The sequence below is a fragment of the Balaenoptera borealis genome, assembly GCF_965194805.1.
Source record: "Balaenoptera borealis genome assembly, chromosome: 17".
NCBI lineage: Eukaryota > Metazoa > Chordata > Mammalia > Artiodactyla > Balaenopteridae > Balaenoptera > Balaenoptera borealis.
The window spans coordinates 66018794-66046647 of NC_138876.1; the positions used below are offsets into that span (position 1 = coordinate 66018794).

At 44.4% G+C, this 27854-nt stretch overlaps 2 protein-coding genes and 1 pseudogene across 3 annotated transcripts in view; 2 read left to right on the forward strand and 1 right to left on the reverse strand.

Annotated features, from left to right (window-relative positions):
- LOC309614779 (uncharacterized protein C8orf89) overlaps positions 1–27854 on the forward strand; it is a 181828-nt gene that overhangs the window by 136768 nt on the left and 17206 nt on the right. The window lies entirely within an intron of this gene.
- SBSPON (somatomedin B and thrombospondin type 1 domain containing) lies at positions 224–27336 on the forward strand. The gene is made up of 5 exons (XM_082363616.1): positions 224–521; positions 10567–10761; positions 18786–18876; positions 20421–20597; positions 25387–27336. Exons 1-5 carry the CDS (start codon positions 308–310, stop codon positions 25502–25504), a joined length of 795 nt encoding a protein of 264 aa, XP_082219742.1. The 5' UTR covers positions 224–307; the 3' UTR covers positions 25505–27336.
- LOC309614766 (heterogeneous nuclear ribonucleoprotein A1 pseudogene) lies at positions 23291–25380 on the reverse strand (annotated as a pseudogene). The gene has a single exon. The product of its transcript is annotated as a heterogeneous nuclear ribonucleoprotein A1 pseudogene (transcript).

The following is a 27854-nucleotide window of genomic DNA, read 5'->3' on the forward strand; positions in this document are numbered from 1 at the left end:
CCGCCCTGACGGGGCTGCTGGCGGCCCGGCACCTCGCTGGGCCGCCGGGATCCCAGAGCACCTGCTCTTCCGCTGCCTCCGGGCGGGGTCGCGGCGGGGAGGGGGCCGGGGCCCGGAGCGTCGATCGCGGGCGCCCTGGGCTCAGGCGCCCTCCCAGCCCGGCTCCGGACGGGCGCGCCGCCAGGGCTGGGGAGGGGCGGCGGGAAGGGCGGGGGCCGGCGCGGGGCAGGGCCAGGCCGGGCTGCTCCGGGGCCGGCGCTCTCCGAGAAGCCCAGCACTCGCCCCGAAGTTGTGCGGAGCGCGTGCCATGAGGACCCTGTGGATGGCGCTGTGCGCGCTGGCGCGGCTGTGGCCCGGGGCCCTGGCCGGTTGCGCAGACGCGGGGCGCTGCTGCCCCGGCCGGGACCCCGCCTGCTTCGCGCACGGCTGGAGGCAGGACAGGGTCTACGGGACGTGCTTCTGCGACCAAGCCTGCCGCCTCACCGGGGACTGCTGCTTCGACTACTCCAGGGCGTGCCCAGGTGAGTGGTGGGCCCGAGGGTGGGCAACGGGCCGTTCGCCCGGAGCGGAGGGGCACAGGGTCCCGCACCAGAGACCGCAGCCCGGCAGCAAGGTGTCCCGGTGCCGTCTATCCCGGCCCACCCTAGGCGCCTCCATCCAGGGTCCTCCAGCACCCCCTTCTCTAGGTGCACCCCAGACTCTCCATCCTAGGGTCCCCAGCCCCCTCCATCTAGGGATCTCCCAGTCCTCTCCATCTAGACCTACGGCTCCAATGCCCCCCTTCCCACCAGAGCCTGGGTGGAAGGCGCTGGAGCCCTGCTGTCTGGAAGGGCGCTGCCACCTTGGCCGAATGAATCCCTCCGCTTGGGAGCTGCGACTTGGTAGGGCCACCTCCCACCTGGAGAGATGGAGCTGACAGGTTCCAGAGGCACGCCCCTGTGCCGGGTTCCGCCGCGTGCATTCTGTTAACCCTGGAGAGGGGTGATGAGGTGGGGAACGTGTAATTATCCCATTTGGCGCCAAGGCCTTGTCCTGGGAGGGTACTTTCTTCTGGAGAACAAGTTCCTGGAGGACCACAGTTGTCCTCACCTGCACTCCAGCGTGTAGCACAGCCCCTTCCTCCTAGGAGGTGTTCCATATATTGGTTGAATTCAATTTTATCCATATAGCATGATAAAGATTTTTATCCCAAAGTTCCTAGTATGTTTTAATCTTGCCGGTTTTCCTTTAGGGTCAATCTTTTTCATCTTTAAATCTCCCACAATATCACAGCCCCTGGTATAGGCTCAACAAATGCTGATTTAATTAAATTAAAAGGTAAAGGAAGACATGGTGAGTATAGTCCTGAAAAACAAGGTGTACCTGAGAAAAGTCAGCTCTGGAAATAAAAGCAGCCCTGCTCCCTGATAATCACATCACCCCAAAAGCCACACATACATTAGGGTTTGACCTCAAGGAGCCCAGTGTTGTGGGATCCTCAGCGTCTTCCTGGTAACCTGCAGGGCTGTGTCATTCCCCGGGAAACCGGAGGCCTGGGGGAGACTAGCACCCCTTCCACCTCTTTTCTGCCGGGAGAGGCCACCAGCCCACCGCAGGACGGTCACCCAGGCCTGCTGCTGAAAGAACACAGTTGAAAAACATTAAGATTTTTAAAATCTTGATTGAAAGCTAATGATTTACCTGAGAATACTGATCTTTTTTGATAAGCTTCTTTCCCTCTTCTGCTCCAAGGCCAGGGTACTTTACTACTAAAGTAAGGTGAAGAGTCAGTTACTTAGGGAATGTAGTACCCTTGGGCCAGGCGTCCCCTGTTCCCTCCCCGCAGAATCCTCCCTAAACTCCTGTTTGCCTCAGTTACCTGGGTCACTCAAACCTTTCCACCATGGCAGCCTCTCTCACTAACCTTTTCTCTCAAGGGATCTGCCTACATTTTAAAGGTAAATACAGAATTTCCTGCAGTTCAGATAATGGACCCCGGTCTGTGGTAAGCACAGCAATACAAAAACAATGAAGACACAATCTCTGCCCCCTGGAAGTTCAGAGTCGAGTAGGGAAACACACACAAAACCATTTGCAATATGCTCATTGCCAAAATAATGGATCCGGGAAGCCAGAGAGGAAAAACTCAGAAGACCAGAGGAATTCAAGGAAGACTTCCCAGAGGAAGTAATGGGCAAGCCTGGTCCCAGAGAATGAGGGAGAAGCCTCTAGAAGGGGAAGGGGAGTTCTAAGAAGAAAGCATCCTGTGGGCATCAGCGTTTTGTGACAGCGCTAGGCTAGGCCCTGAGGCTCACCTGGGGAACAAGACAGACAGTGAACACAGCTAGATAGGCGAGTGTCAGGAGGAAAACCGGCTTTTTCGTGTGCCCTAACAGCGCTATGAGGAGTTGCAGAATCCTCCAAGTCTCTATTTGGTCAAAAATAAAACCCTCATTTTCAGTCCAGAGATATTAAAACAAAGAGCCTATCAATTCAGACTGAGGATTTATTGGGGAAGTAATGGTAGAAGAGAGAAGACCTTACCATCTCCGGGGGAACTCAGAAAGAAATCCCAGGACCTTTGTGGCTAGGAAGAGGCTGTGAGCTGCGGACAAAGAAGCCCAAGCCAGAAAAGGAAATGGTGCCTGCTAGGATTTTTAAAGGAGCATTTTCAGGAGCCTGAAACGCCCTTCCCCAGGGAGTTAACAGAGGCTCTCGCAGGCCTAGGCAGAAACAGACTCGGGATGGAAAATGTTCCTCGTTGGTAGATTCTCTGTGCCTGGAGTTTTGCGGGAAGGCAGTAAGAAAATAGAGACAACTGGAAGGTGGCCCACTTGGCGAGCCCAAGCCTGCTCTGGCCTCAGAGCTGAGGGCGAGAGCGTTGGGCAGGACGGAGCCGACATGCTTGGTCTCCTTAGCCCTGGACCAGTGTCACAACTGTGCAGCCTTGGGGATCTGGGGACAGGGGAGGTGGGCCCGCATTATTAGCGTTTTCCAGCCGCAGGAGCTGGGGCTTTCAGAGGGCTCTCCTGTCACAGCGTTACCACAGGTGGGCAGCAGAGTGAGCTCTGAACCCACGCCGCCTGCTTTCAAGTTGCCATCCGCCCCACCTGTTTGTGGCAACTCATAGCTGTAATTGATCATACCCAATAAGGTGCAGTGGCGCAGAGCCTCCAGTTACTCTATGTACATAGGGCCATTCGGCCTCTTAGAATCCACTTCCTTCTCACCTAATGTTAGGTTAACTATTGATGCTGCCCGAAGCAGTTTTGACTGAAATGACATTAAACGTGAATGAAAAGTGTAACTGTGTCAGTGGAACTTACTTCTAGCCCTTCTGATTTTTTCATCTTGAAAAACACATTATTTTCTGGTGTGGCTAAGAGATGACCGTACTGGAACTTTTTTTTTTTCCTAAATAGAAAGTTGTTGTTGTTGTTGTTTTTAATTTATTTATTTTTGGCTGCGTCGGTTCTTCATTGTGATGCGCGGGCTTCTCATCGCCGGCGGCTTCTCTTGTTGTGGAGCACGGGCTCTAGGCACGCGGGCTTCAGTAGTTGTGGCACGTGGGCTCAGTAGTTGTGGCTCGCAGGCTCTAGAGCGCAGGCTCAGTAGTTGTGGCACACGGGCTTAGTTGCTCCGCGGCAATGGGATCTTCCTGGACCAGGGCTTGAACCTGTGTCCCCTGCATTGGCAGGTGGATTCTTAACAACCGCGCCACCAGGGAAGTCTGAAAGTTATTTTTTTACTCAGTAAAAAATAAAAATAAGTTGAATCTGAAGAATTACTAAACTGCCCAAAAAAGTCAGTTCTGAAATTAATCATCTGAGAAAAATCTAATTATGTTGATGGTATAGGTTTCAACACCAATAACGTATCTTCATAACCACCCCCCACCCCACAGAGGATAAAGGATAGAGAATTCTCCACTGGCTGAGCCTGATCAAGGTTGGGGAGAGACCGAGGAGAGGACAGATCTGAGTTATCCTGCCCTGAAAGAACTTCCTGGAAGGCTTGCTTATCAGCCTCATAACACGCAGTCTCTAACTCATCAGCTGGGTTCATAGAGTCTGCATTCTAAGACCGTAGAAGCAGTAGGTTGCATTGGATCTTGGATGAGCAACTTAAGAACAGAGTAATCATTAACCCAAGTGGAGCAGGACAAAAATAGAGTCGCCTCTATGGCCCAGTGTCTTCTCCTAGATTTATGGGGAATCCAAGAAACCAACTGGCCAAAATCTGCTGACATCTTATCTGGAGGGAGAAGGGGTGCCGTGCTGGAAAATATGCACTCCCAAACTCACCCCCCAAAAAGGATGGCACAGTCTACAATGACTTAGAAAACCAAGGCTTTACTGGAGCCATAGTGGCCCGAGAGACGGTGTGTGGCTTCCCCTGCCTTTGTCTCTGCAGAAATAATGAGCAGAGCCTGGTGCCAGGAATTGGACACGATTTGGTTGCAGCCCTGGGTGTGCAGTCCAGGAGGGTAAGGTTGTCCGTGCTTACTCAGCATTTACTCTGCACCTTCCCTCCTGTCCAGGTACCTCCCAGCTCTCAATTTCCTTAGGTCTCACAACCCACCCAAGTATTCTTCATTTTGGTCTCACTTTATGGACGAGGCAACCAGAGGACAGAAAGGTCAAATAGTGTGTCCAAAGTCACACAGCTATTAAGTGATAAAGTGAGATTTGAACCCAGGAGCTCTGGGTCCAGAGCCCACACATTTAAACATTACGTTTTCACTGCCTCGGAGAAACTAGCCTTTATGAGAAGCTGTGGACTTTGCAGGGTAAGCTCCACATAAATACTGGTAAAGTGAGTGAGTCTTCTTTCTCCATCAACTGTATGCCCCTCAAGGGTGAAAAAATGGGTCCCGCTCCTCTTTGCAATCCCCTGAGAGCTATCGCAGTGTTGTTTACAAACATTTGTCCAAAATAATATGACCACTGGTTTCCACCTGGAGGATGTTACCTGTGACTTCATAGGGCAGTGCCATCTGAGGCATAGCCACATGTCCTATTTAAAAATAACATTTTCTGGGAATTCCCTGGCGGTCCAGTGGTTAGGACTCTGCGCTTTCACTGCGGAGGGCGTGGGTTCAATCCCTGGTTGGAGAACTAAGATCCCGCAAGCCACCCGGCGTGGCCAAAAAAAAAAAAATTTCCTTCCTGATCACAAAATATATGTTTGTTGCAGAAAGTGTAGAAATGCACAAAAGAAGAAAAGAATTTACCTGGAAACTTACTACCCAGAAAAAGCATCATTATCTTTTTGATTCTGATTCCCTTTTTTCCCCCAGGCTTGCATAGGGTCTAAAATTATGTTTTTCTAAGGTGACAGTTCATGTCACTGTCTTGTTACCATTTCATAAAGTTTTCCAGTTAATGTCTCAAAAGAAAAAAAAAAAAAAAAACCTACCAGGGGCCAGATAACATAGTTTCTGCAAGAGGAAACAAATACTTGATCATTTTATTGGTGCTTTTTGAGGGGGTCCATAGGCACTTGGGCAATATTTATGCTCTCATTCGCCTTTCAGAGAAGTTGTGACAGGGTTCCTGGGAAAGGGGTACACATACATAAGGAGAGGGAAAAAGGCAGATGACATACAGTTCAAATTGTGTCACCCTGAGATGTGTGTGTGTGTGTGTGTGTGTGTGTATAAAGGGACGGTTTTATTTTTCCTCCATAGATTGTCGAGAAACAGAAGTTACGCATCAATGGTACTGCTGCGGATAAAGTGTGAAAAGAATATTTCCTTAGGAATGATAAGGACTAGACCTGATTAGAACTTAACAATGTGAGGGCGAAAGCGCTTGATCGTGGGTGGCCTTCAACTTTTAGGTGGCAAGGAGCATTAAGAAGAAATAATCCAGACTCTACTTAGGAAATGAAGGAGCCTGGCTTTCAGCTCAGTTTGCTGCCGTGTGTGTGTGTGTGTGTGTGTGTGTGTGTGTGTGTGTGTGTGTGTGTGTGTATTTGACATCATCAAGAAAGGCATTAGAAAACAAAAGTTTTTTTTAAATTACCCTTTGGTACCTACATACTGAGAATAGTGTGTTTAGTCCTGGTTGCCGCCACTCACCGGGCTGTGGATGGGAATGGGGAAAGTCCAGTGGTAATTCTGAGAGGGGAAACGTCTATAGAAAGATGTGTCCAGAGGCTGCAGGGAAGGGGGCCTACTGAAACAGTAAATCCGCCAGTGGAACAGATAAGATAAAAGGGGGTCTAGTGAAACAGTAAGTCCACCAGTGGAACAGATAAGATAGACACAGATTTTTTTTCCACCATATTCTGAAATTCTCAAGCGAGGGAAATTGGACTCAAATAAAAGGAAATACCACTTCACGCCACAGATGTTAATATTAAAAGAGCTTGTCACTTTCAAGATGTGGTACTGGCAGGAGATATAAATGGATTAAGAAGGCCTTGACAGACTGCGACTGCCAGGAGAAGCTGGGCTCTACCTGACCTTAAGGCATGGAAAGCAATGTTCCTTCCAGTGGACACCCTTTGGGGCCGCCATCGCCAGGAGAGCCCAGACAGCTCTCGCCCAGTTTAGGAATGTCTTCTGTGTTTGGCTCTGGGAGTTTCTGACTTTGCCCCTGTCCTTCTACCGGCTTTCCTTCCCACCCTAGAACCTCTGTCAGTGCTTTGGCTCCTTACTTCCAGAGTCTGTTTGGATGTAGAATTTCATTTAGAAAGGAGGAGGAACGCACCCAATGCCATTTCATTCATTCATTCACTCACTGATTCGACAAATATTTACTGAGCACCTGCCGAGTGCCAAGTGCTAGGCACGAAATAAAAAACTCGGCAATAAACAAAATAAAGAAATATGTAATTTGAATTATGGAGATGTTAGAAGGCAAGGAGCACAGAGCTCTGAGAGGAAATAATTTTGTGGGGTGTGTGCGTGTGTTTGTGTGTGTCTAATTAGATAAGCTGGCCAGGAAAGGACTCCCTGAAAATAAAATAATTCAGCTGGACCTCAAGGATGAGCCGAACCCAGCCATGCCCAGTGTGGGAGGAACATTCCAGCAGAGGGAAAACACAGACAAAGGCCCCAGAGTGTGAAAGAGCGTGGGTGGGTGTGGAAGAGGGGTGAAGAGGCCAGAGTGGGCGGAGCCTGGGGCAGAGGGGGCACTGGGGGTGCCTCCGGATGGGAGCAACGGGCAGGCACAGGCAGGTCACCCAGGACTTTGTGGGCCATGCAGGGAGGTTGGATTTTAAGCCATGGAAGGAGGTTAAAAAGTCATTAAAAAAAAAAAAAAAAGATTAGTGGACATCTTTTAAGGTAATTGTACTTCGATATGACTGGATATCCTTGTTAGGACATGGAAAAATGTACCCTACTCTTGTGTGCAGATTCGTTATTGAACTGCATAACTTACTTTTCTACTCTTGGCTGTTCTCCTTGCGGCCGTAGAGGGGATGTCTGATAAACAAAAAGCTCCAGAGGAAGGGGTACTAGCTGGTACACCAAGAAGGGCTTGATGATTCCTTGCGCTCCGGATCTATCCACTGTCTCACTGCCCTGTGAGCCCAGAGCCAGAGGTGCCCACTGGACCCAAAGTAGAAGCTTAGGACTCTACTTCCTACCTCTGTTCTCTTCTATGTCTTCTTCTCTGTCTCTGTTCCCCATTCCCTTATTATATTTCCTGGGATCACCTCCCCAGATAAATTGCTTGCATTCAGATCCTTGTCTCAGGGTCGGCTTCTGGGGAAACTCAACCTGAATGTCATGTTGAGTTGAAACAAAGGAGAAAAAAAGAGCTTGCCACTCTTCCAGGCACCCGTTAAATCTGGGCTTCTTTCCCCTAAAAGGGGTGGGATGATGTCATCAAATCCCAAGTATTAAGACACAGGGAAGCTGGGGCAAACTTGGAGTCAGGAGGTCATTCTCCTCACTAGGAAACAGTCTGCCAGCCCCCAGTGACAGCCAGGGAAACAAGAAGGATGAGAAAGTCAGATTTGAAGAAAGAATATTTTCATATACTAAGTATAGATGTGAGTTAGGTAAGCTTTAGTGGGAAGGGAACAAGAACACTAACGAAAGAGTTCAAAAGGAAATCTGTGTCATGCAGTTGAGATATATGACTTGTGGTAATAAATCTGTCAGAAGTTTCTGTACTTCTCCCAAGCTCCGTGACCAAACATCACCTGTGACAAATCGCAATCCAAATAATCAAAAGTTCACAAGTTAATTAATAAAAGAATTTTTTGTGCAGAATAGGAATAAATACTTCAGACTCATCTTCCAACTCAAAATATTTTGTGGAACCCCTCTCCACTGGTGAAACTCTATGTGAACTTTTTTCACTTTCTCTGACAATAAAGTCCCCGAGATGTTATTGGTCAGGGCCCCAGAACTTTCCGATTCTTTTTATGAGGCTGTTAAAGTCATGAATTGGAAAGACAGGGCATAGTATTTTGTCAAGGACAAACCTTAACCCATAGGAACAACAGTTGATTCAATGGTTCTGTGATTTGAGGACTTTACCTATTGGTCAAACCAAATAAAATAAACATTTATGAGACATGAGACACAAATATTGAAGAAATACTGAGAGACTAAATTCATCCTCCCATGTCAACTTTTACCATATGGATAAGGTGGAACCCAAGGCCATATTACTAAGTTCTGAGTTAAAGCCATGGCAAAGTTGTATTTATTTTAAAGTGCTCCCAGGACTTCCCTGGTAGTCCAGGGGTTAAGAATCAGCCCTACAATGCAGGGGGTGCCACTAAACCCACGCGCTGCAACTAAGACCTGATGCAGCCATAAATAAATAAATAAATAAATAAATAAATATTAAAATAAATAAATATTTAAATAAAAAAATAAAGTGCTCCCTACTTAGGCTATAACTGTCTTTTTTTTTTTTTGGCTGTGCCACACGGCATGTAGAATCTTAGTTCGCCAACCAGGTATCAAACCCGTGCTCCCTGCGGTGGAAGCATGGAGTCCTAACCATTGGACCACCAGGGAAATCCCACAAAGTTGTATTTTATAGTGATGTCTAAATGTTTAATCTTTGAATTAAGTGTATTATTAAGTGTAGTTCAAGTCCAACATATCGGGGCAGGACTAGCTAGACTCAGGGATGAAGAGATTTGGGGGAGAAAGAGTTATTAAAGGAATTAAGGACAGAAGGTGTCCTTCTCAACCAGCTCCTAATCTGGCAGCCTCTTGAAATGCCTTCTGGTTCTATGGGCCAATTAAATCAGGGGACTGTGAAAATAAAATGGGAAGGTCAAAAAGAGATGAAGAGCAGGAAGTGACCTGTTATTGATTTTCCAAAGGATGTGTGCATGGCAGATACTGGGAACCAACTCTCATGTGGCTCATTCTTGCTTCGTTAGGTAGCTGACATGTGATGCCTATGAGTTTTTAGATGATTAATAAAAGCATGTTTTAAAGCAGTTTGAAATTTTTGGATTACTGACCGAGCTTTATGTTGTATGTGACCCTTTTCATGCCAGGTGTAGTTATGTGCTACCAAATGATACAGCTTCCAAACGCCATGAACCCTAAACTAGAGTTTGCTGAGAGGCAAAATGAGCTTTTTCAGGTACAAACTGTTGGAAGTCCAATCAGATTTCAAAGAAGTTCAGGTGTTTTCGTGGTGAAGACTCTGGAAACTGGAAAGTATGAGGGTGATTGGGAAAAGTGGGTCACATTTTGTGGGAAAGAAAGAGTTTTGGCATCCGGTTCAGGGTACATCTTCTGTCTCCTTGTCCTTTTCTTATATCCAATTTCAAGTCCTCAAGTAATTTAATTTAAAAGCTCATTACAGTCCTTTTAAAAGACTCACTGGGATTTTAAATGAAAAAGTTACATGTGCAACCACATTGATCTTACAGTCTCGGACAGAGCATTGAGAGCCAAATTCTCACCCTGACTCTGCCCCTTCATGCCTGACCATGGGTATTCTTACCCTCTGTGGGCCCTGGTTGCTGGTCTCTAAACTTCGCCTCTTACAGTACATGAGTCTCTGAGCCATGGAGGATGAGACTAGAGCCCCCAGGAGAAACCTACTGGATAGGGGTCCTTGGTGCGGCCTAAGTCATGTTTTATGGAGGCACATTTCCTGATAAGAACTGACCTGGGTAAGTGATGGGATGATTGGTGGGAGAAGTGATTGGTGGGAGAAACACCTTTTCTTTTTTATAATTTTTTTTTTCCTTTATGTTTTCTACAATGAATGTGTATTACTGTTACCATAAAAACGTTCTGGCCAGAGGAGGATAAAGTTACAATCAAAGGAAAACAAGAGCAAAGACCCTGATCTAAGCCCAGGGAGTAAGAGGAAGTACCCTGAAGGCATCAGTCTCTTTTACTCGGGTGTGTCCTGGCTCAGACCCATCTTCATGATCCTGGAACATCCGCCTGCCTCTGAGAGATACCCATTTATCGGTTCACCATCAGGGCGGGTGGCATCAGTGTCAACTTGGGGTGTTCCTCCTGACCCAGGGCCGGGTCCAGGCGCGGTGTACGCGGGCTGAACTTGACTGTGTGCGTTGGCGGGACCGGCCTGGCAGGCGCTGGGTTTGCTCAGGTGTGCGTCCCGTCGTGCTGTTTTTCAGCTCGCCCGTGCATCGTGGGGGAGTGGAGCCCCTGGAGCGGTTGTGCGGACCAGTGCAGGCCCACGGCCCGCGTGCGGAGGCGCGCGGTGCGGCAGGAGCCCCGGAACGGCGGCGAGCCCTGCCCGGCCCTGGAGGAGAGAGCCGGCTGCCTGGATTACGCGACGCACCAGGGCCAGGACTGCGGGCACGCCTTCGGTACTGCGCTTTCCCCGATCGCTGCCCCTGGGGTCTTTGGTGACTTTCCATCCCTTCGTCCCGTCCGGTCTCGTAGAAGGCCACGTGCCAGGCCGGGAAAGTTCCATGAGCTGCAGGGAATGGGATGGGCCAGTCTGCCCAGAGGAGATAGGAAGCTCAGGAAATACTTGATCAAGGAATTATACGCCAGCTGTGTGAAGGTCTCCTCACACCTCCTCCCGCCCCCTCCCAGTTATAACCCGGCCGTGGCCCCTTGCCGCTGTGCGTGCGCCCGGTGTAACGGACGTGCGTTGTGGTTTCTGAGCAAACTCAGTCAAGCTGACCACAAAGGACTTTAGGTAGGATGAGAATATTTCACTCAGGCTAGGATGTGTCCAGTAAGGATAACCCTGTTTCACCTTTCAAGGTCATTCCTGTTGAATCACGAGTGCTTGCATACGTGTGAAAATAGTAGAAAAAATAGAAATTCCGAAAGGATGACAAAATGATTAAAACACCTGCCTCTCCTCTCAAGCCGACTGGACTGGAGCTGATGTGATCAGATTTATGATTTGGGAAGATTGTTCTGGTCGTGGAGTGGCCCAGGAGACCAGGAGTCGGCTTGATCACGAGTCAGGAGCCACAGGCAACTCAAACAGAAATAAACAAAAAGGCCAAAACAGGGGTGTTAATCGGGATTGAATCTGAGAGAGCAAAACACTGATTTCTCAGGGTAGCAAAGATCACATGTTTTTCATAGGAACCTGGAAAATTCCATGTCAGCGTGACCCTCACTAAGCCATTTTTTCCCTTTTTTCCTTCCACACACAAATATTTATTGAGAGTCTACTCGATGCCAGGCACTGGGCTGAGTGCCAGTTACAACGGGGAAAAAAGTAGACATGCAGTCTGCTGTCAGGTAGATCACAGTCTAGTGGGAGGGGGAGATGATAAGCAGATAATCCTAGGAAACTAATCCCAGAAAATTACAGCTTCAGTTTGGTGCCACAGGTACTGAACAAGGGAGAGGTGTAGGGAGCTGTGAGTGTGTGTCGTAAGCAGGTTCCCCCTGGCCTTGGTGGAGGAGGGGATCCCCAGAGGCCAGGAGGGGAGCGACTTCCCTGAGGATGCGGAGATGAGGCTGAGAAATGCAGAGCTAGCTAGGCAGAGAGACCAGTGTGGCGAACCAGACAGTCAGGTGTAGGGCGTTTGAGGGATATGGGGACTGATTAGGAAAAACGCATGACCACGAGAATCAGTAGCACGCAACAGCCTTACGGGGTTGCGTGAGAGGGGATGTCCAGAGGCTATGATGTGGCGACCCCCATCCAGAAGGGGAAGAGAGGAATCTGCCAGGAGCTTGTGTGTCTAGGTGATGTTAGCCAAGCAGCATGGACTGGAGTCTCTGGGTGAGAGGGCTTCAGAGGTCAGGTGCCATGACGGCTTGGGGTCTTATAACCATAAGGCTTTACCTTATCAATGGCCGGCAGATGTTGGGTGTAATTTCACAGGGTATGCAAAACAGGCAGGACCTAAATGACTAAAAATCTGCTTGTTTGGCTATTTTTAAAACAAATTGGATGTATAAAATTTTGAGTTTGGTGCCAGTAGGTTTTGAGGCTAACAGGTCTCAGCCTGCTGTGAGGAAATAAACAACCTAGGGCCCATCTTTGGCTGATTTATATAACACGGGGGAGGCACAAGGCCCATTTGAGCAGCTGAAGGAAGGCCAGTGTGTGGGGAGCAGAGAGGGAGGCGTCTGGGCTGACACCCCCCGGATGCAGGGCCTTGGGGTCCCTGTTTAGGATTCTGGCCTTTCTCTTAAGAGCCGTGGAAAACCGCTGGGGTGTTTTCTGCAGGTGCCAATGTGATCAGATCTGTGATTTGAAAAGATCTCTTGGGGAGTGGAGTGGGTAGTGGCAGGGCCAGGGCAGAGGCCCTTCATGGATACGGCAGTTGAGTTAAGCTCGCAGGGAAATAATTTAGGGCTCACAGCAACGGTCACAGAACGAGCTCTCATTCAGCTCAGGCACTCTGCAGAAACACTACAGAAAGGCTGAAGGAGGAAGTCGCTGTGGGACATTATTGATTTTTTGGATGGCTGTCACAGCCTATAGCAGATCTATCAGAAAAAGCAACTGCACCGTTCAGTTATAGGGATTGGCTGCTAGACCGTATTCCTGCAGCACCTGTGAATCTTCACTGTGGCACCAGGATGCCCAGCCCTGGATCTCTTCAGAGCGGGATGATGCAGGTCGCAGGAAAGGGAACAGGAAGCATGAAAATGCGTATCTTCCATTTATTTGTATTTTCTTCAATTTCTTTCATCAGTGTCTTATAGTTTTCAAAGTAGTGGCCTTTCACCTCCTGGTTAAATTTATTCCTAGGTATTTTATTCTTTTCCATGCAAGTGTAAATGGGATTGTTCTGTTAATTTCTCTTTCTCATAGTTTGTTCCTATGAGAAACCAAATTCTTTTATTAGTTCTAACAGTTTTTTGGTGGAGGCTTTAGGGTTCTCTCTATATAGTATCATGTCATTTGCAAATAGTAGCAGTTTTATTTCTTCCTTTTCAATTTGGATGCCTTTTATTTCTTTTTTCTTGCCTAATTGCTGTGGGTAGGACTTCCAATACTATGTTGAATAAAAGTGGCAAGAGTGCCCATCCTTGTCTTACTCCTCTCTTAGAAGAAAAGTTTTCAGCTTTTCACCATTGAGTATGTTAGCTGTGGGTTTGTCATATAAGGCCTCTATTATGTTGAGGTACGTTCCTGCTATTCCCAGTTTGTTGACATCAACAACATAAATGTATGTTGAATTTTGTCAAATGCTTTTTCTGCAACTTTTGAGATGATCATATGATTTTTATCCTTCATTTTGTAAATGTATCACGTTGATTGATTTGCAAATCAATGTAACCATCCTTGCATCCCTGGAATAAATCCCACTTGATTGTGGTGTATGATCCTTTTAATGTATAGTTGGATTCAGTTTGTTAATATTTTGTTGAGGATTTTTGCATCTATGTTCATCAAGGGTATTGGCCTGTAATTTTCTTTTTTTGTAGTGTCCTTGTCTGGTTTTGGTATCAGGGTAACGCAAGCTTCATAAAATTTGTTTGGAAGGTTTTCCTGCTCTTCAACTTTTTGGAAAAGTTTGAGAAGGTTATTAAATGTTTTTGAATGTTTTGTAGAATTCTCCGGTGAAGCTGTCTGGTCCTGGGCTTTTGTTTTTTGGGAGATTCTTTTATTACTGTTTCAATTTCCCTACCAGTAATCAGTCTATTCAGATTCTCTATTTCTTCGTGATTCAGTCTTGCACGTTTCTAGGAATTTATTCATTTCTTCTAGGTTGTCCAATTTGTTGGTGTATAATTATTCATAATAGTCTCTTATGATCCTTCGTATTTCTGTGGTATTAGTTGTAACTTCTCCTTTTTCATTTCTGATTTTATTTATCTGAGTCCTCTTTTTTTCCTTGGTGAGTCTAGCTAAAGATTTGTCAATTTTGTTTATCTTTTCAAAGAACCTGCTCTTAGTTTCATTGATATATTCTACAGTTTTTAGTCTCTATTTCATTTATTTTCATTCTGATCTTTATTATTTCAGGAAGAACTGAAATAATATTTTTAATCCTCATGGAACCAGGACTTGATAAACTGTGAAATTCTCAGCCTACCAAAATGGTGAAGGACACTAAAATGAAGAGATTCACTCACAGGAAAACATGTTCTAGAGGAACACACGCTGGGTGTGGTTGTATTACCTTTTGTCAATACCTCAGAAAGCTGGAGGTAACAAATTATCACAAACTTAGTGACTTAAACAACACAAACGTATTATCTTAGAGTTTTATAGTCAGAAGTCAGACAGGTCTCACTGGGCTCAAATCAAGGTGTAGGTGAGGCTGAATTCCTTTCTGATGGCTCTGGGAGAGAATCAGTTTCTTTCCATTTTCCATCATCCAGAAGCTTCCTTTTCCCATGGCCCCCTTCCTCCATCTTCACAGCCAGAAACATTGCATCTTTCTGTGCCTTTCTTCCACGATAACATCTTCTAACTCTTTGAAGGACCCTTGTGCTTACATTCAGCCCATCTGGATAATCCAGGATAATCTCCCTATTTTAAGGTCAACTGAGTAACAACTTGAATTCCTCTTTGCCTTGTAACATAACATATTCACAGCTTCTGGGGATTAGGACATGGACATCTTGGGGAGGGGCCATTATTCTGCCTGTCATGGAGGTAGGACAGTGTCATCATTCTTGGTTTACACATGAAGACATTGGAGCTCAGTGAGATGACAGCATTTGTAAAGGGACCAGAATTTAAAACTGTATCTCATGGCTCTAAATCCTGTGGGTTTTCCCCCACTTGATAGTGTTTTGCTGTTAAGTGTTATCATTAGTTATTATTATTATTATATTGCAAATTAATATTGATATTGTAAATCATTAATATTCATATATTAGTAGTAGTAGTATATTTTAAACTCGCAGTTACAGAATCTGGTAACTAAGTAGAAATATAAAGGCCGTGCAAGGCCAGTGAATGAAACATGATCACTGAGACACTCTTATTAATGATCAAGTAGCCATTGCATTCTTTCTGTTTCATTTAACGCGTATCATGAGTCTATTTCTATCATAAAAACAAATGCAAAAACCCGTATTATATATTTGTTGCCCATACTGACAATTGTTTATATGCGTTTTCCTCTTGCGAGATTGCTGTGCATTATCATGAACCGTATACTTCCAGGCTGGTGTTATTTGTCAAATTTTCATTCTGTCGTCTTCTACACCATATCTACAGACTGGTGGTTCTAAGCCTGCTTTTGTGACACCCCATTGTGTCAGAGGGCTTTATGAAATTCTCAAAGCAAATTTAATTTACTTTCATGTTCGAAGTAAGTATGTGCAGTGCCACAGTTTCAGAAGTGGAAGTTGTTGTAAAAGTGAACAGTGGTAGGTTGATGGGATGCCAGAAAAGCTGGCAAATAGTCTGTTAACAAAGAATCTATTACATTGAATATTGTTGCCAGGAAGGGGAAAGGAGGGGGAGCTGGCGTTTATTGAGAGCCTTTGTCCTGGGGCACCGGTTACGTGCTTCCACACAGAGGCGAAAGCGGGGCTGGAGGCAAAAATCATTTCTAAATTACTTACTGCTCTTAAGTAATGAAAAATTGAATTTGTGGGGGATGTTGAAAAGTGGTGCTGGTTCAGAGCTCGCCAGGAGATCTGGCTTGTTTACTTTAGACTCTTGCCAGAGGGAAGGATGCCCCCCTCAATAGAATGTGCCACCAAACCAAGCCCGGGCTGGAGGAGGCAGGACACAAAGGAGACAAGGTCCAGGGTTACTGGCTTGCTTCTGTGATGGGTCATAACCACAGAGGCTTGACACTGGGCATGGATAGTAAGTCTTAAAGAAGCTAGTGCCTGTACTGGGGCTCCGGCTTGGTCATTTACTATTTATTTTCCCTTCACTTAACCTCGATGAGCCTCAGTCTTCTGATGAGAAAACCTGCTCAGAACACCTCTTGACAAAGCTTTGGTGAAGATCGGTAACATACGACGTGAAAGCACTTTGTAAACGAGCAGGCTACACACGTACAAGGTGCCATGCAGCTCCAGGCGTTCATCTGCGCCCACCATGAGCCCTCCCCCACCTCCTGGACCACACTTCCCGCCCCTCCCCCATGCCCGAGGGAAATCCGGGGGTCAGGGCTACCATCTCCCTCTCTCCTCTCTCAAATCTCACTCCGCATTAAGGGCAGCGATCAGACACAGAAAGGGAAAACACAGCCGAATTTAAGCAATTCATCGGTAATATGCTGCCATATTGACACTTAAAAGAGTGAAACTTTGTCATCTGCATTGCAATAGAGGCAGCCTGCCACATTTAGACATGAGCCTTGAACACGTTTCTTAACCTCTCTGGGCCACAGTTTCCTCATCTGTGAAATGGGGAAATAATAGGGTCTATCTCAGAGCGGGGTTATGAGAATTCAATGAGCTAACACATGAAAAACACTTAGCATCATGCCTGGAAACTTAGAGGTGCATCACTGTTTTAGCTTTTATTTTTAATATCTTAGAACTTCTTCTTCAGATTTTGTATCAGAAGCTATAGTCATACACTTGCCCTCTACTTCCTAACCAAGTTTCCAACCCACCCCCCGAGCTACACATTAAGTGCATTGCCTTTGAACTTTTGTAATAATACCTGCAGTACAAATTAGGAGCTCAGACAAATGTTTTGCACTAAAGAAACACATCCTGAAAATACAATATAATGATATAATGATATATAATGATATAATGCTACGTGGATGTAGCAGTAAACGCATTCTTCACTTAGTGAATAAGCCTATAAATGTGTCAGAACAACAGAAATGAAAACAATACGTGAGAAAATGAAAAGCCTTTCGCTGTTTGTGTTTCTGATAATTAGGTCTAAGAGAAACAGAGAAGGATCTTAACGTACATGCATTCACTTGTCCTTTTTGATTCCGTCCGTGGATTTTGGAAGTTCAAAAGCTACAGTCACATTTAGAAAGAATGGCATGTTCTCTTTGGAAAACAAACATGTTAGCACAGCGAGGAAGAGCCACTCGGCTGGGAGTCTATAGTTTACACTAGATGTGGGTAGCGTTCAGACTGCAGAGATTAGGTGCTCAGACACACGGGACAAAAGCGGTGCCTGCGACTCTTAGGATCAAGTGGCTACGCTTGTCTTATATTCCCATGCAGTAGAAAAATGACTCCTCATTCAGAAAATCTAAAGAAGAATTAAGGCTGCCATCTTGTGGCAGGAAGGAGCTTAGCAAGATGAACATGCAGGCTTGAAACCTCTATTTTGCTGCTGGTACCCACACGCCATCGTGCTCTTGTTGATGATGGGCATCGCAGAAGTCAACCTGAGCTGGTATCTCCCCTTCCTGGGATGGTCCAGTTTCTGAAAGGGGAGCTAAGAAGGATGGTTGAGCCATCTCAGCTGCAAGGCTCAGTATAGAACAGAAGACCTCAGGGAAGTAGGACCCGTGAACCTTGGTGGCAATTTCATTCATTCATTCATTCATTCATTCCTTCATCGACCCATTCATTCCTCGCATACATATTTATTGAGCATGTAAATGTGTGAGGGCTCCCGTGATGAACAAGGCAAAACCCTGTCTTTCTTGAATTGACAGCAGGGTGGAATCAAGAGGTTATCTCCAGGTGCTACACAGAGCAACAGATGTCCCCCCAGACTTAGAGATGAAATAGGAGGTAGACAAACAAAATAAGAGAGCAGAGGTGGGAGGGAAGAATTTCTGGCTGTTTTCTTTTCTCCCACCCAGAGTGTCAGAGGTGGGAGTGGGGAGAGGGGCAAGGAGAGATGCTTTAGGACCTTTCTTCTCTGAGTTTGGTGTGGAGAGAGTGCTAGGCTGGCCGGCACCTGGTGGTCACACCCTGGGCTATATGGTTGATGGTGAAACTTCCAGGCTGTGGTTATCAGAACACCTGGGAGCATTGACCCTTTCCTCCTTTTGTTTTTTCCCTTTCTTATTTCCTCTCTCTGGTTGTCTTTTTTTTTTTTCTCCTTTTACCCCCTTTTCTCTCTTACCTTCCTTCCTTCCTTCTCTCTCTCCTTTTCCTTTATTCTTTCTATCTTTCCCTTTTCTTCTCTGTTTCTCTTCTTTCCATTAAAAAACAATCCTCTCCCTTTCTCTAGTACCTTACTTTTTTCCCCCAACCCTGCCCATCTTTTTATTATTCCCTCTGGGCTGTGCTTCCTGGCCCCTCTCCTGCCTTTCCACGCGGTGTTATCACTGCAGACAAGCGTGCTTATCTAAAGCCTGCTGTTCCCTTCCCTACCCAACTGCACTGCACAGAGCTTTATGGAATTCGTTTCTGGGCACTCTGACTTCACCTCCTTTCACTCCTTGATGGTGTCCCATAGATTTAAGGATGGAAGGCTTTAGACGGGTTTGAAACCAAGTTTGGGAAATGTCGCTCTGGGTACTTCAGGTTTCACATGTTCAAGGTCATTCTCCTTTTCCAGTCCCTGCCTTTATAACTACCTCTGCGTTCAACAAGGAGCGAACAAGACAAGCGGCCTCCCCGCAGTGGTCCACAGACACAGAGGATCCTGGGTAACTTGCTGTTTTTTTTACTTATGTTTTTCCGGTTGGGCGGTCAACTCAGCCCACAAAGGTAACTTGCTACATGGGTTTTCTTCTGTTATTCGTTCATTGACAAATGTGACTCTTTATCACAGAACTCAGAAGTACTTGTCCTTTCCCTGTTTTATGTTTAAAAAAGATTTGTTTCTGAGGTCTGATCCCTAAGAAGAAACATGCTGTATAAAAATGAGATGATACTATTTTGTCAATCCCACTAAGGCCTCTCATCTTATAGTCCTTAGGGGACTGTAGACTCCAGCACCGCCTCCATCTGGTGAATTTGAATGTGGCCTCCACCTGAGCCCTGAGGACTTTATCAAGACCTAATGGCTCAGGCTGGGAGGAACCTCTGACCTCATTAGAAATCCCCCCTTCTGCGGTCAGAATAGAGACGCCAGACGCACTGCATGTTCTAATCCCCTCACTACCTCTCACTGCTCCTCAGTTTTTCCTTCTTGTAAAATGAGAATATTAATTCCTATCCCGTGGGTTGCTATGAGAATTTAATGAGAAAATATCATTGAAAAGATGTCAGGGTTAAGCTGTCTGAAATTGACTGAAGCTACATCAATAGAATTTCCTACCTTAATACCTTAAGGTACCTAATAAATAAAACTTACCGTCATTAAAGATCTTCTTTGAAGCAGGTTCTCCAGACACTTCCCATCTAACTTTTTACAGCTCATAATTGTATGGATTTTTTAAAAAAATAGCCCATTTTAGCATAGTTAGGACCTAAAATGCCACATTGTTTTGTTTCCCTGAAGAACTGCAAAATTGTGTTGCTTTTAAGTACAAGACTCTAAAATATTCATCCATGTCTGGATGCGCCCCCAGAGCTTTTAGAGTCTAGTCACATAATAGAGTGTTTCCTGCAGCTCAGTATAAGGTGACACTAGTCTGTTACAGAAAAACATGTCTCAGCTTCCCATGTCCTTTTATCTGTGATGCCCAGTGTAACTTTGATGCTTGACTTCAAGTCAAAACTCATCTCATTAGCCCAGATCATGCAGGTGAGCCAGGTGGAGAGAATAGGGAAGGCCCCAGGAATGTTTGTGGGGCAGAAAAACACCAAGTGCTGGCCTGGAAATCCAGGACTAGCCCTCCTGGGGCTCACATGTTCTCAGGCTCAAGCAAGGTCTTGTTCAATTTCTGTAATTCATTAAAATCTCAGCAAAGTTATCAAGGGCAATTTTCCTGCTGAAATGTGCTTTTAGACACAATTTCGTGGTCAGACTAGACAGAATACGAAACAAGTTTCTGCAAATTCGTGTTGACTAGCTAATTCAACCATGGACTGAAAAACAGCAGATACGTTCAGTTGTCAGTCAGACATCATAGTTCAGCGAATGAGAAACTTGACAAGGCATTCTATGACCTGTGACCATACAACACCCTACCTTCTCCAGGCTGTCCCATGTCCTCGGGGGTTCCAGGCTTCCTAAGCCTTTCTCCAGCGTTAGGCCATTTCTAATTAACAGCAAGTGACATTGCTCCTTTTTTTTTGGCTCTAGATACTGTATGGAGTTCAAGACAGAGTCATTGACTCCCCACTGCGCCACGGAAAACCGGCCCCTGACCCGATGGATGCAGTATCTCCGAGAGGGCTACACGGTGTGTGTGGATTGTCAGCCTCCAGCTATGAACTCTGCGAGCCTTCGATGTTCTGGAGACGGCCTGGACTCTGACGGGTAAGGGGGGGGGAAACTGGTTGCAGGATTTTTCTTGGTACTCAATTTGGGGAGATCTGTCCTCTCCGTGTCCCGAACAGCAGACCAGGATGTAGCAGATCAAGGCATGATTTGGGGAATCAAAACAGTGAGGAGAACATTCCATCTGGCAATTCCAGAGTCCAGGACCCAGTTCATAGTCTGGGACTTAGAGGCTGTGTATCAGAGATGCGTGAGTGAATTTGGATATTGGGGTTCAGGCCAAGCTCACAAGTGACTACTGAAGACCTGCGCAGTAGCAGCCGTAGACACTATGTAAACCAATGAGCTTGTCTTTGCTCTGATAATACTGTATTAATGGACACTAAAATTTCCATTTTATATAATTTTCATGTATCATGAAATACCCTTTTGATTTTCTTTCAACTCTTTAAAAACATAAAAATCATTCTTTTCTATTACTATTTTTTTCATTGAGGTATAGTTGACTTACAATATTATATTAGTTTCAGGTATACAACGTAGTGATTCAAAATTTTTACAGATTATACTCCATTTATAGTTATTACAAAATATTAACTGTATTCCCTGTGCTGAACAATATATCCCTGTGGCTTATTTATTTTACACACAGTAGTTTGTACCTCTTAATCCCCTCCCCCTGGTTGCCCCTCCCCCCATCCCTCTCCCCACCTGGTAACCACTAGTTTGTTCCCTATATCTGTGAGTCTGTTTCTTTTTTGTTATATTCACTAGTTTGTTTTATTTTCTTAGGTTCCACATATAAGTGATAACATACAGTATTTGTCTTCCTCTGTCTGACTTACCTCACTAAGCATAATACCCTCCAGGTCCACCCATGTTATTGTAAATGGCAGAATTTCATTCTTTCTATGTCTGAGTAGTGGTATATATATACCACATATCCATTTCAACCATTGATAAACAGGTTGCTTCCATGTCTTGGCTATTGTAAATAATGCTGCTATGAAAATTGGGGTGCATGTATCTTTTCGAATTAGTGTTTTCATTTTGTTTGAATATATACCCAGGAGTGGAATTGCTGGATCATAAATAAACATCATTCTTAACTCATAGGCTACACAAGGGGGTGGGCTGGATTTGGCCCATGGGTCACAGTCTGCTGAACCCTGCCCAGGTGATTCATATCCACAGCAAAATTTCAGAATCACTGCTCAGTGGGGTAGTCATAACATCATGACTGAGATAGTAGCCGCGTGCCCAGCTCTGCAGGGTCAGAAACTCTTTTGGTGTTTGGAGCCCCCAGTTCCCAGTGTGGGGGGTAGGGGGGTTCTCCTCGCACAACACAAAGCAATTCGTGGGACACCAGCTGGGCATCCAACAATTTAGCTCAGTTCTGACACTATCTACCCAGAGATGGCCTCAGACTCCACAAGGTGAAGGGCTCAGTCCTACAGGACCGTTCCCTTCCGCACCCCCCTTCAAATCCCATTCTCAAGCTCAGGCTATTACCTGTGCTTCTGACCAACTGGCTATAAATCGGAGATTTCCATGACCTCCTCCTCAGGTTTGATTAATTTGCTAGAGTGGCTCACAGAACTCAGAGATACATTTACTTACTAGAGGACCAGTTTATTGTAAAAGGATATAACTCAGGAACAGCCAGATGGGAGAGATGCACAGGGTGTGGGAAGGGGTGTCATTCTCCCCACATCTCCACGTGTTCACCAACCTAGAAGCCCTCTGAACCCTATCCTTTTGGCTTTTATGGAGGCCTCGTTATGTAGACATCATTGATTAAATCATTGGCTATTGATTGATTCAACCTCCGGCCCCTCTCCCCTCCCTGGAGGTTGGGGATGGGAGGTGGGACTGAAAGTTCCAACCCTCTAACCACCTGGTTAGTTCTCCAGGCAACCAACCCTCAACTTCAGATGCTTCCAAAAATCACCTCATTCACATAAACAAGACATTTGCATCACTCTCAACATTTAGGAAATTCCAACGGCTTTGGGAACTGTCAGCCAGGAACGGTGGACAAAGACCAAATATACATGATAAATATATTTTGGTCATTTGAATGACCAAACATATATTTCTTGTAAATCATCATATCACAGAAATCTACAGATTGTCCAAAAGAATTGACCCTTGAAAACATTTTACCACCCTAAAAATCCATGCCAGTCCTGTACTTATCTACTAGTTAAATCCGATAACACTATTCATAACCAAAAGAAGGGTAGAATTTGTGATGGGCATGGGTTATGGTTTTAAATATGTCAGACAGAACTGGGAAAAATACAGATTTGAAAGAAAAATATGGACCTTCCCAGTTAATCATTATTCCCATAGTATATTTTAATATTTAATAACTTGAATTTATGTTTATTAGTCTCCTGTGCCCAACAGCCTCTGTATTGAGTACACATACGAACAGTAAAGTGGGTAAGGAATTCACATGAAATAGAAACTTAATATTTAGACTTAATATTTTCCTGACTACCTCATCCATATTTTAACTTTAAATGAATATTATCATTTAATTTGTACCTGTAAAGCACCTTCAACCCTGGCTGAAATTCCAGTGACTTTAAAAATAATAATTTCAATAATATGGCTTTTTTCTTTTCACTGCTCCCATTTTTCATTATGGAATCAAAGAGCTGGAAAGGATTTCAAGGGATCGTTGGGTTCAGACCCCTCTAATTTATTTATTTATTTTTTTAAGAGGGTATTAAATCGTTTATTGATTACACATGATAATGGATGATACACGAGCTTCATTCCCATCTATAACTTTATCTGGTACCATAATTCAATTTAGATATATTGCATAGGATGTGCCAATAATCATATTAATAACCAAAAAACTCCATGACTTTGCTTGGGTGACCCTTTTCATGGTGAACTCCAGGTCACAACACAGTAACTGTCAGTTCAACTACACCAAGGTTTCGGAAGACAATAGCTTCTCCACCAAAGCAGGTTGTAAATAAATTTTGAACGGAACCTGGCATCACCCTGAAGGAATTCTAACTTCGCACTGTTGGGGTAGTTTACCAAAATGGCTTCAGAGTAGACTAACGTTACACAGCACATTTAAAAAAAAGACACATTTATTCAAGCGTCATGATTAGACTATTACATTTAGCAATCAACAGCATGGGTGCAAAAAAGAAAAAAAAAATCTACATTAAAACCCTTTGTTGGAATGCTTTACACTTTCCACAGAACAGAAACTAAAATAACCTGTTATACAATTAGTCACAAATACAGTCCTCGAGTTTTTTTGCCCATACACATGAGTATTGTCTAAAATATGTCTTCTTTGTAGCAGCTAGGCCCTGCCACCACTGTGCTTGGCTGAGTTCACAAATCTGTTGTAAACTGCAGCTCCCCTGTCACTTCTCTGGCTCTCCTCTCCTGCAAAGCTGTTTCCTGGCAGTAATCAAAACCTTCTGCCCCTGCCATAGCTCCTGCTGCTGCTGGAACCGCCACAGCCACCTTGGTTTCATGGTTCGGCAAAGTATTGGCCTCCACCACCATAGGGGAGAACTTCTGCCTCCAAAGTTCCCTCCTTTCATGGGTCCAAAATTTGAAGACTGTTGTAACTGCCAAAATCATTGTAGTTTCCACCACCTCCAAAATTGCTTCCATCATTACCAAACCCATTATAGCCATTTCCACTGCCACCATATCCCCCACCACCACGGCTGCTACCAAAGCCACCTCGACCACTGAAGTCTCCTCCACGACCAAAGCTGTCATTCCCACCAAAACCCCCTCCACGACCACCACCAAAGTTTCCAGAACCACTTCGACCTCCTTGGCTGGATGAGGCGCTAGCCATCTCTTGCTTCGGTAGGGCTTTCCTTACTTCACAGTTGTGGCCATTCACAGTGTGGTATTTCTGAATGGCAATCTTGTCTGCGGAGTCATGGTCATCAAAGGTTACGAAAGCAAAGCCTCTCTTTTTGCCACTGCCTCTGTCAGTTGTGATTTCAATCACTTCAATTTTCCCATACTGTTCAAAATAATCTCTCAGGTGATGTTCTTCAGTGTCTTCCTTAATGCCACCAACAAAAATCTTTTTCACAGTGAAGTGGGCACCAGGTCTTCGAGAATCTTCTCTTGAGACGGCCCTCTTTGGTTCCCCAACTCTTCCATCCACCTCGTGTGGCCTTGCGTTCATGGCTGCATCCACCTCCACCACAGCGGCATATGTGACAAGCCCGAAGCCTCTGGAGCGCTTGGTGTTTGGATCCCTCATTACCACACAATCTGTGAGCGTTCCCCACTGCTCAGAGTGGCTCCTCAGACTCTCATCGGTTGTTTCAAAGCTCAAACCTCCGAAGAAGAGCTTCCACAGCTGTTCGGGCTCTTTGGGTGACTCTGACTTAGACATGACAGCAATGGAGGGGGCAGATGTCAACGATGCTTACCCAGTCGCATCCACAGGCAGGAAGGCCAGACCCCTCTAATTTAAATGTACGCAAAACAGAAAGCCATCTTCCCTTACGTAGCGCTTCATATACTCAGAGCAAGTGAGAGACACGAATGCAGGAACCTCAAACTACAATCTCCACAGGGGGTGTTCTCAAATAGGGATTAATTGGAAATTTGTTGTGACAGAACCTGAAGAAGGGAAGCTCAGTTTTGTGATCATTCTTTAAAAAAATTCAATTTGTAATACACTTCAAGACTCAAGGTGTGATCATTTTCTAAAAAAACCCAAAAAACAACAAGCCTCAATTTATAATTCTGTAAATTAGAATTTTCTTTGGTATGCTTTAGCATAACTCACATTTTCAAACTATCATTTCAGAAATCAGACCCTCCACTGGCAAGCAATTGGCAATCCTCGATGTCAAGGAACTTGGAAAAAAGTTCGGCGAGTAGAACAATGTTCCTGCCCAGCTGTTCACAGTTTTATTTTTATATAGATCGTGATATAAGTATTTCAAAGTGTGTTTGTAAACATGCTAAATACTAGCAAGTCATGCCCAACGCTTCATAATTCTTTAAAAACTCTTTGGCCAAAGTTCCTGAACATATGTCATTGCCACACTCTGAAGTAGAGAAAGGAAATTTGGGGGCCAGTTCTCAAGAAACACAGTGCCTTTATTTTCATTTTTACTAAGTTAAGGACCCACCCTAAAGTCTCCTGTGGTTTTCTGTCCTCAATCTGTCACCTGGAGTCTCCTCATTCAGTAGGTGGCCCATTGGACACAGTGTTCATCTGTTTGCACTAAACTTACTACATTTTAGTGGTCCATTTATTGGTAAGTTGTCATTTAAGGGTACCCACGATTTGAGTCTTGCATTCTTTCTTTCTATTCTGTAATCCCTTAAAAACTTCTTTCTTTAAAAAACGTCTACAGATCTATGTACACTCACACATACATTTCCCATGCATTATTCCATACATTCTGAAATAATAAGTTCAAGCAAATTGTCACAAATAATTTTCCACAGGACAAGTTGTTTGAGATTTAGTAAGCATTTTGTTATGCGAAACCAACAGTTCTGCTAAAAATACTTTCTTTTTCGTTTTTGTTTTTTGGCCGCGCTGCTCGGCATGCGGGATCTTGGTTCCCTGACCAGGGATCGAACCCGTGCCCCCTGCAGTGGAAGCGCAGAGTCCTAACCACTGGACCGCCAGGGAATTCCCTAAAAATACCTTTTTTTTGAAATAGAAGACATTTTCTTCAGTTAATTGAAAAGCATCAATCAAATGTTCATTCTAGGTCAGCACAAGTTCCTTTAAATCTTATAATCTCCATGAAGTGAAATTTTGGCACCAATGAATGAAACAATTGCTTTAATGATGGACATTCTACCATCATTAATATCCAAAATTATTTCCAAGGCTTAAAGCCTGAAGTTGACTAAAATAATTTTGGAGTCCAACTTCAGGTTTAATTGAAGTAAACTTACTACTTTTTTTTTTTTTTTCCCTACAGCATGTATTTTCTTTTGTTTGGAGTAGAAGGCAGAGGTATAGATTATGGAAGGTATAGATTTATTACGAATGCTATGATTCCCGCCCTCCCCCATGCCCCTCCCCGCCACACACACACAGAGAAATATTAGTCTCCTTATTTTATGATTGGAAAATCAATGGACCAGAGGCAAAGTGCCTTGTTGCAGGATCTGGGCTGCAGTCAGAGCCAAATCTCAGCTTCTCATCCAGAACTCAGCTTCGATGGAGAGTCTGTCGATGCCAAAGACCGTGCTGTAAAAGCGAAGCCCTTTTCGTTTCTGAAACAAATTTTAAATTCAGGATACTTTCTTTGGAGAATTGAATCTCAAGATTTAAACTACAGGCAAACTTCAGAGGTATTTGGGTTCGGTTCCAGACCACCAAAATAAAGCAAGTAACAAGAAAGTTTTGGTTTCCCAGTGCATATGAAAGTTATGTTTACACTATGCTGAAGTCTGTTAAGTGCGCAATAGCATTATTTCTTAAAAAACAATGTATATACCTTAATTGAAAAATACTTTATTGCCAAAAAAAGCTAACCATCATCTGAGCCTTTGGCGAGTAGTAACATCAAAGATCACAGATCACCTTAACAAATAGAATAATAATGAAAAAGTTTGAAATATTGTGAGAATTACCAAAACGTGACACAGACATACAAAGTGAGCAGATGCCATTGGAAAAATGGCACTGTAGACTTATTCGATTCAGGGTTGCCACGAACCTTCAATTTGTTTTAAAAAATGCAATATCTGAGAAGCACAATAAAACAAGGTATGCCTATATATGAAATGCCTTTGGTTTCATTTGTATAAAATATTATTTACTAACAAGCGATTTACTAAAATACATACTTCTTGATACTTATCATGTAATGACATAATGACAAGAGCAAGTTTAACAGGGATGGAGAAGTCCCCAGTATTTAATGCTGAGAGTAGCAATATTTCTGACTATATGTTCATTTAACTGTCAGAATTGTTTTTGTGGTAAATTAAATTCTTCAGAGATTAATAATGAAAATTTAAGTCTCATCAGGGTTGGGAACTTCAACTATAACTTCATTATTAACATTTTAAGACCATTTCTAAGATCTGTAAAGCAAAACTTTTGAAGGCATACTTGGGTACTTTTCAATGTTGCTTAAAATTTTATACCAGTAAATAAACTTTCTTTTCACATTTTTAAAAGCTCTTTCTTTGTTTGACTAGAAAATACCTAAATCTTCTGGACTGGTCAGAGAATAAACAAAAATTTCACCAAAACCAAAACAAAACACTTCAGAATTGATAGGCATAGTTATGATGATT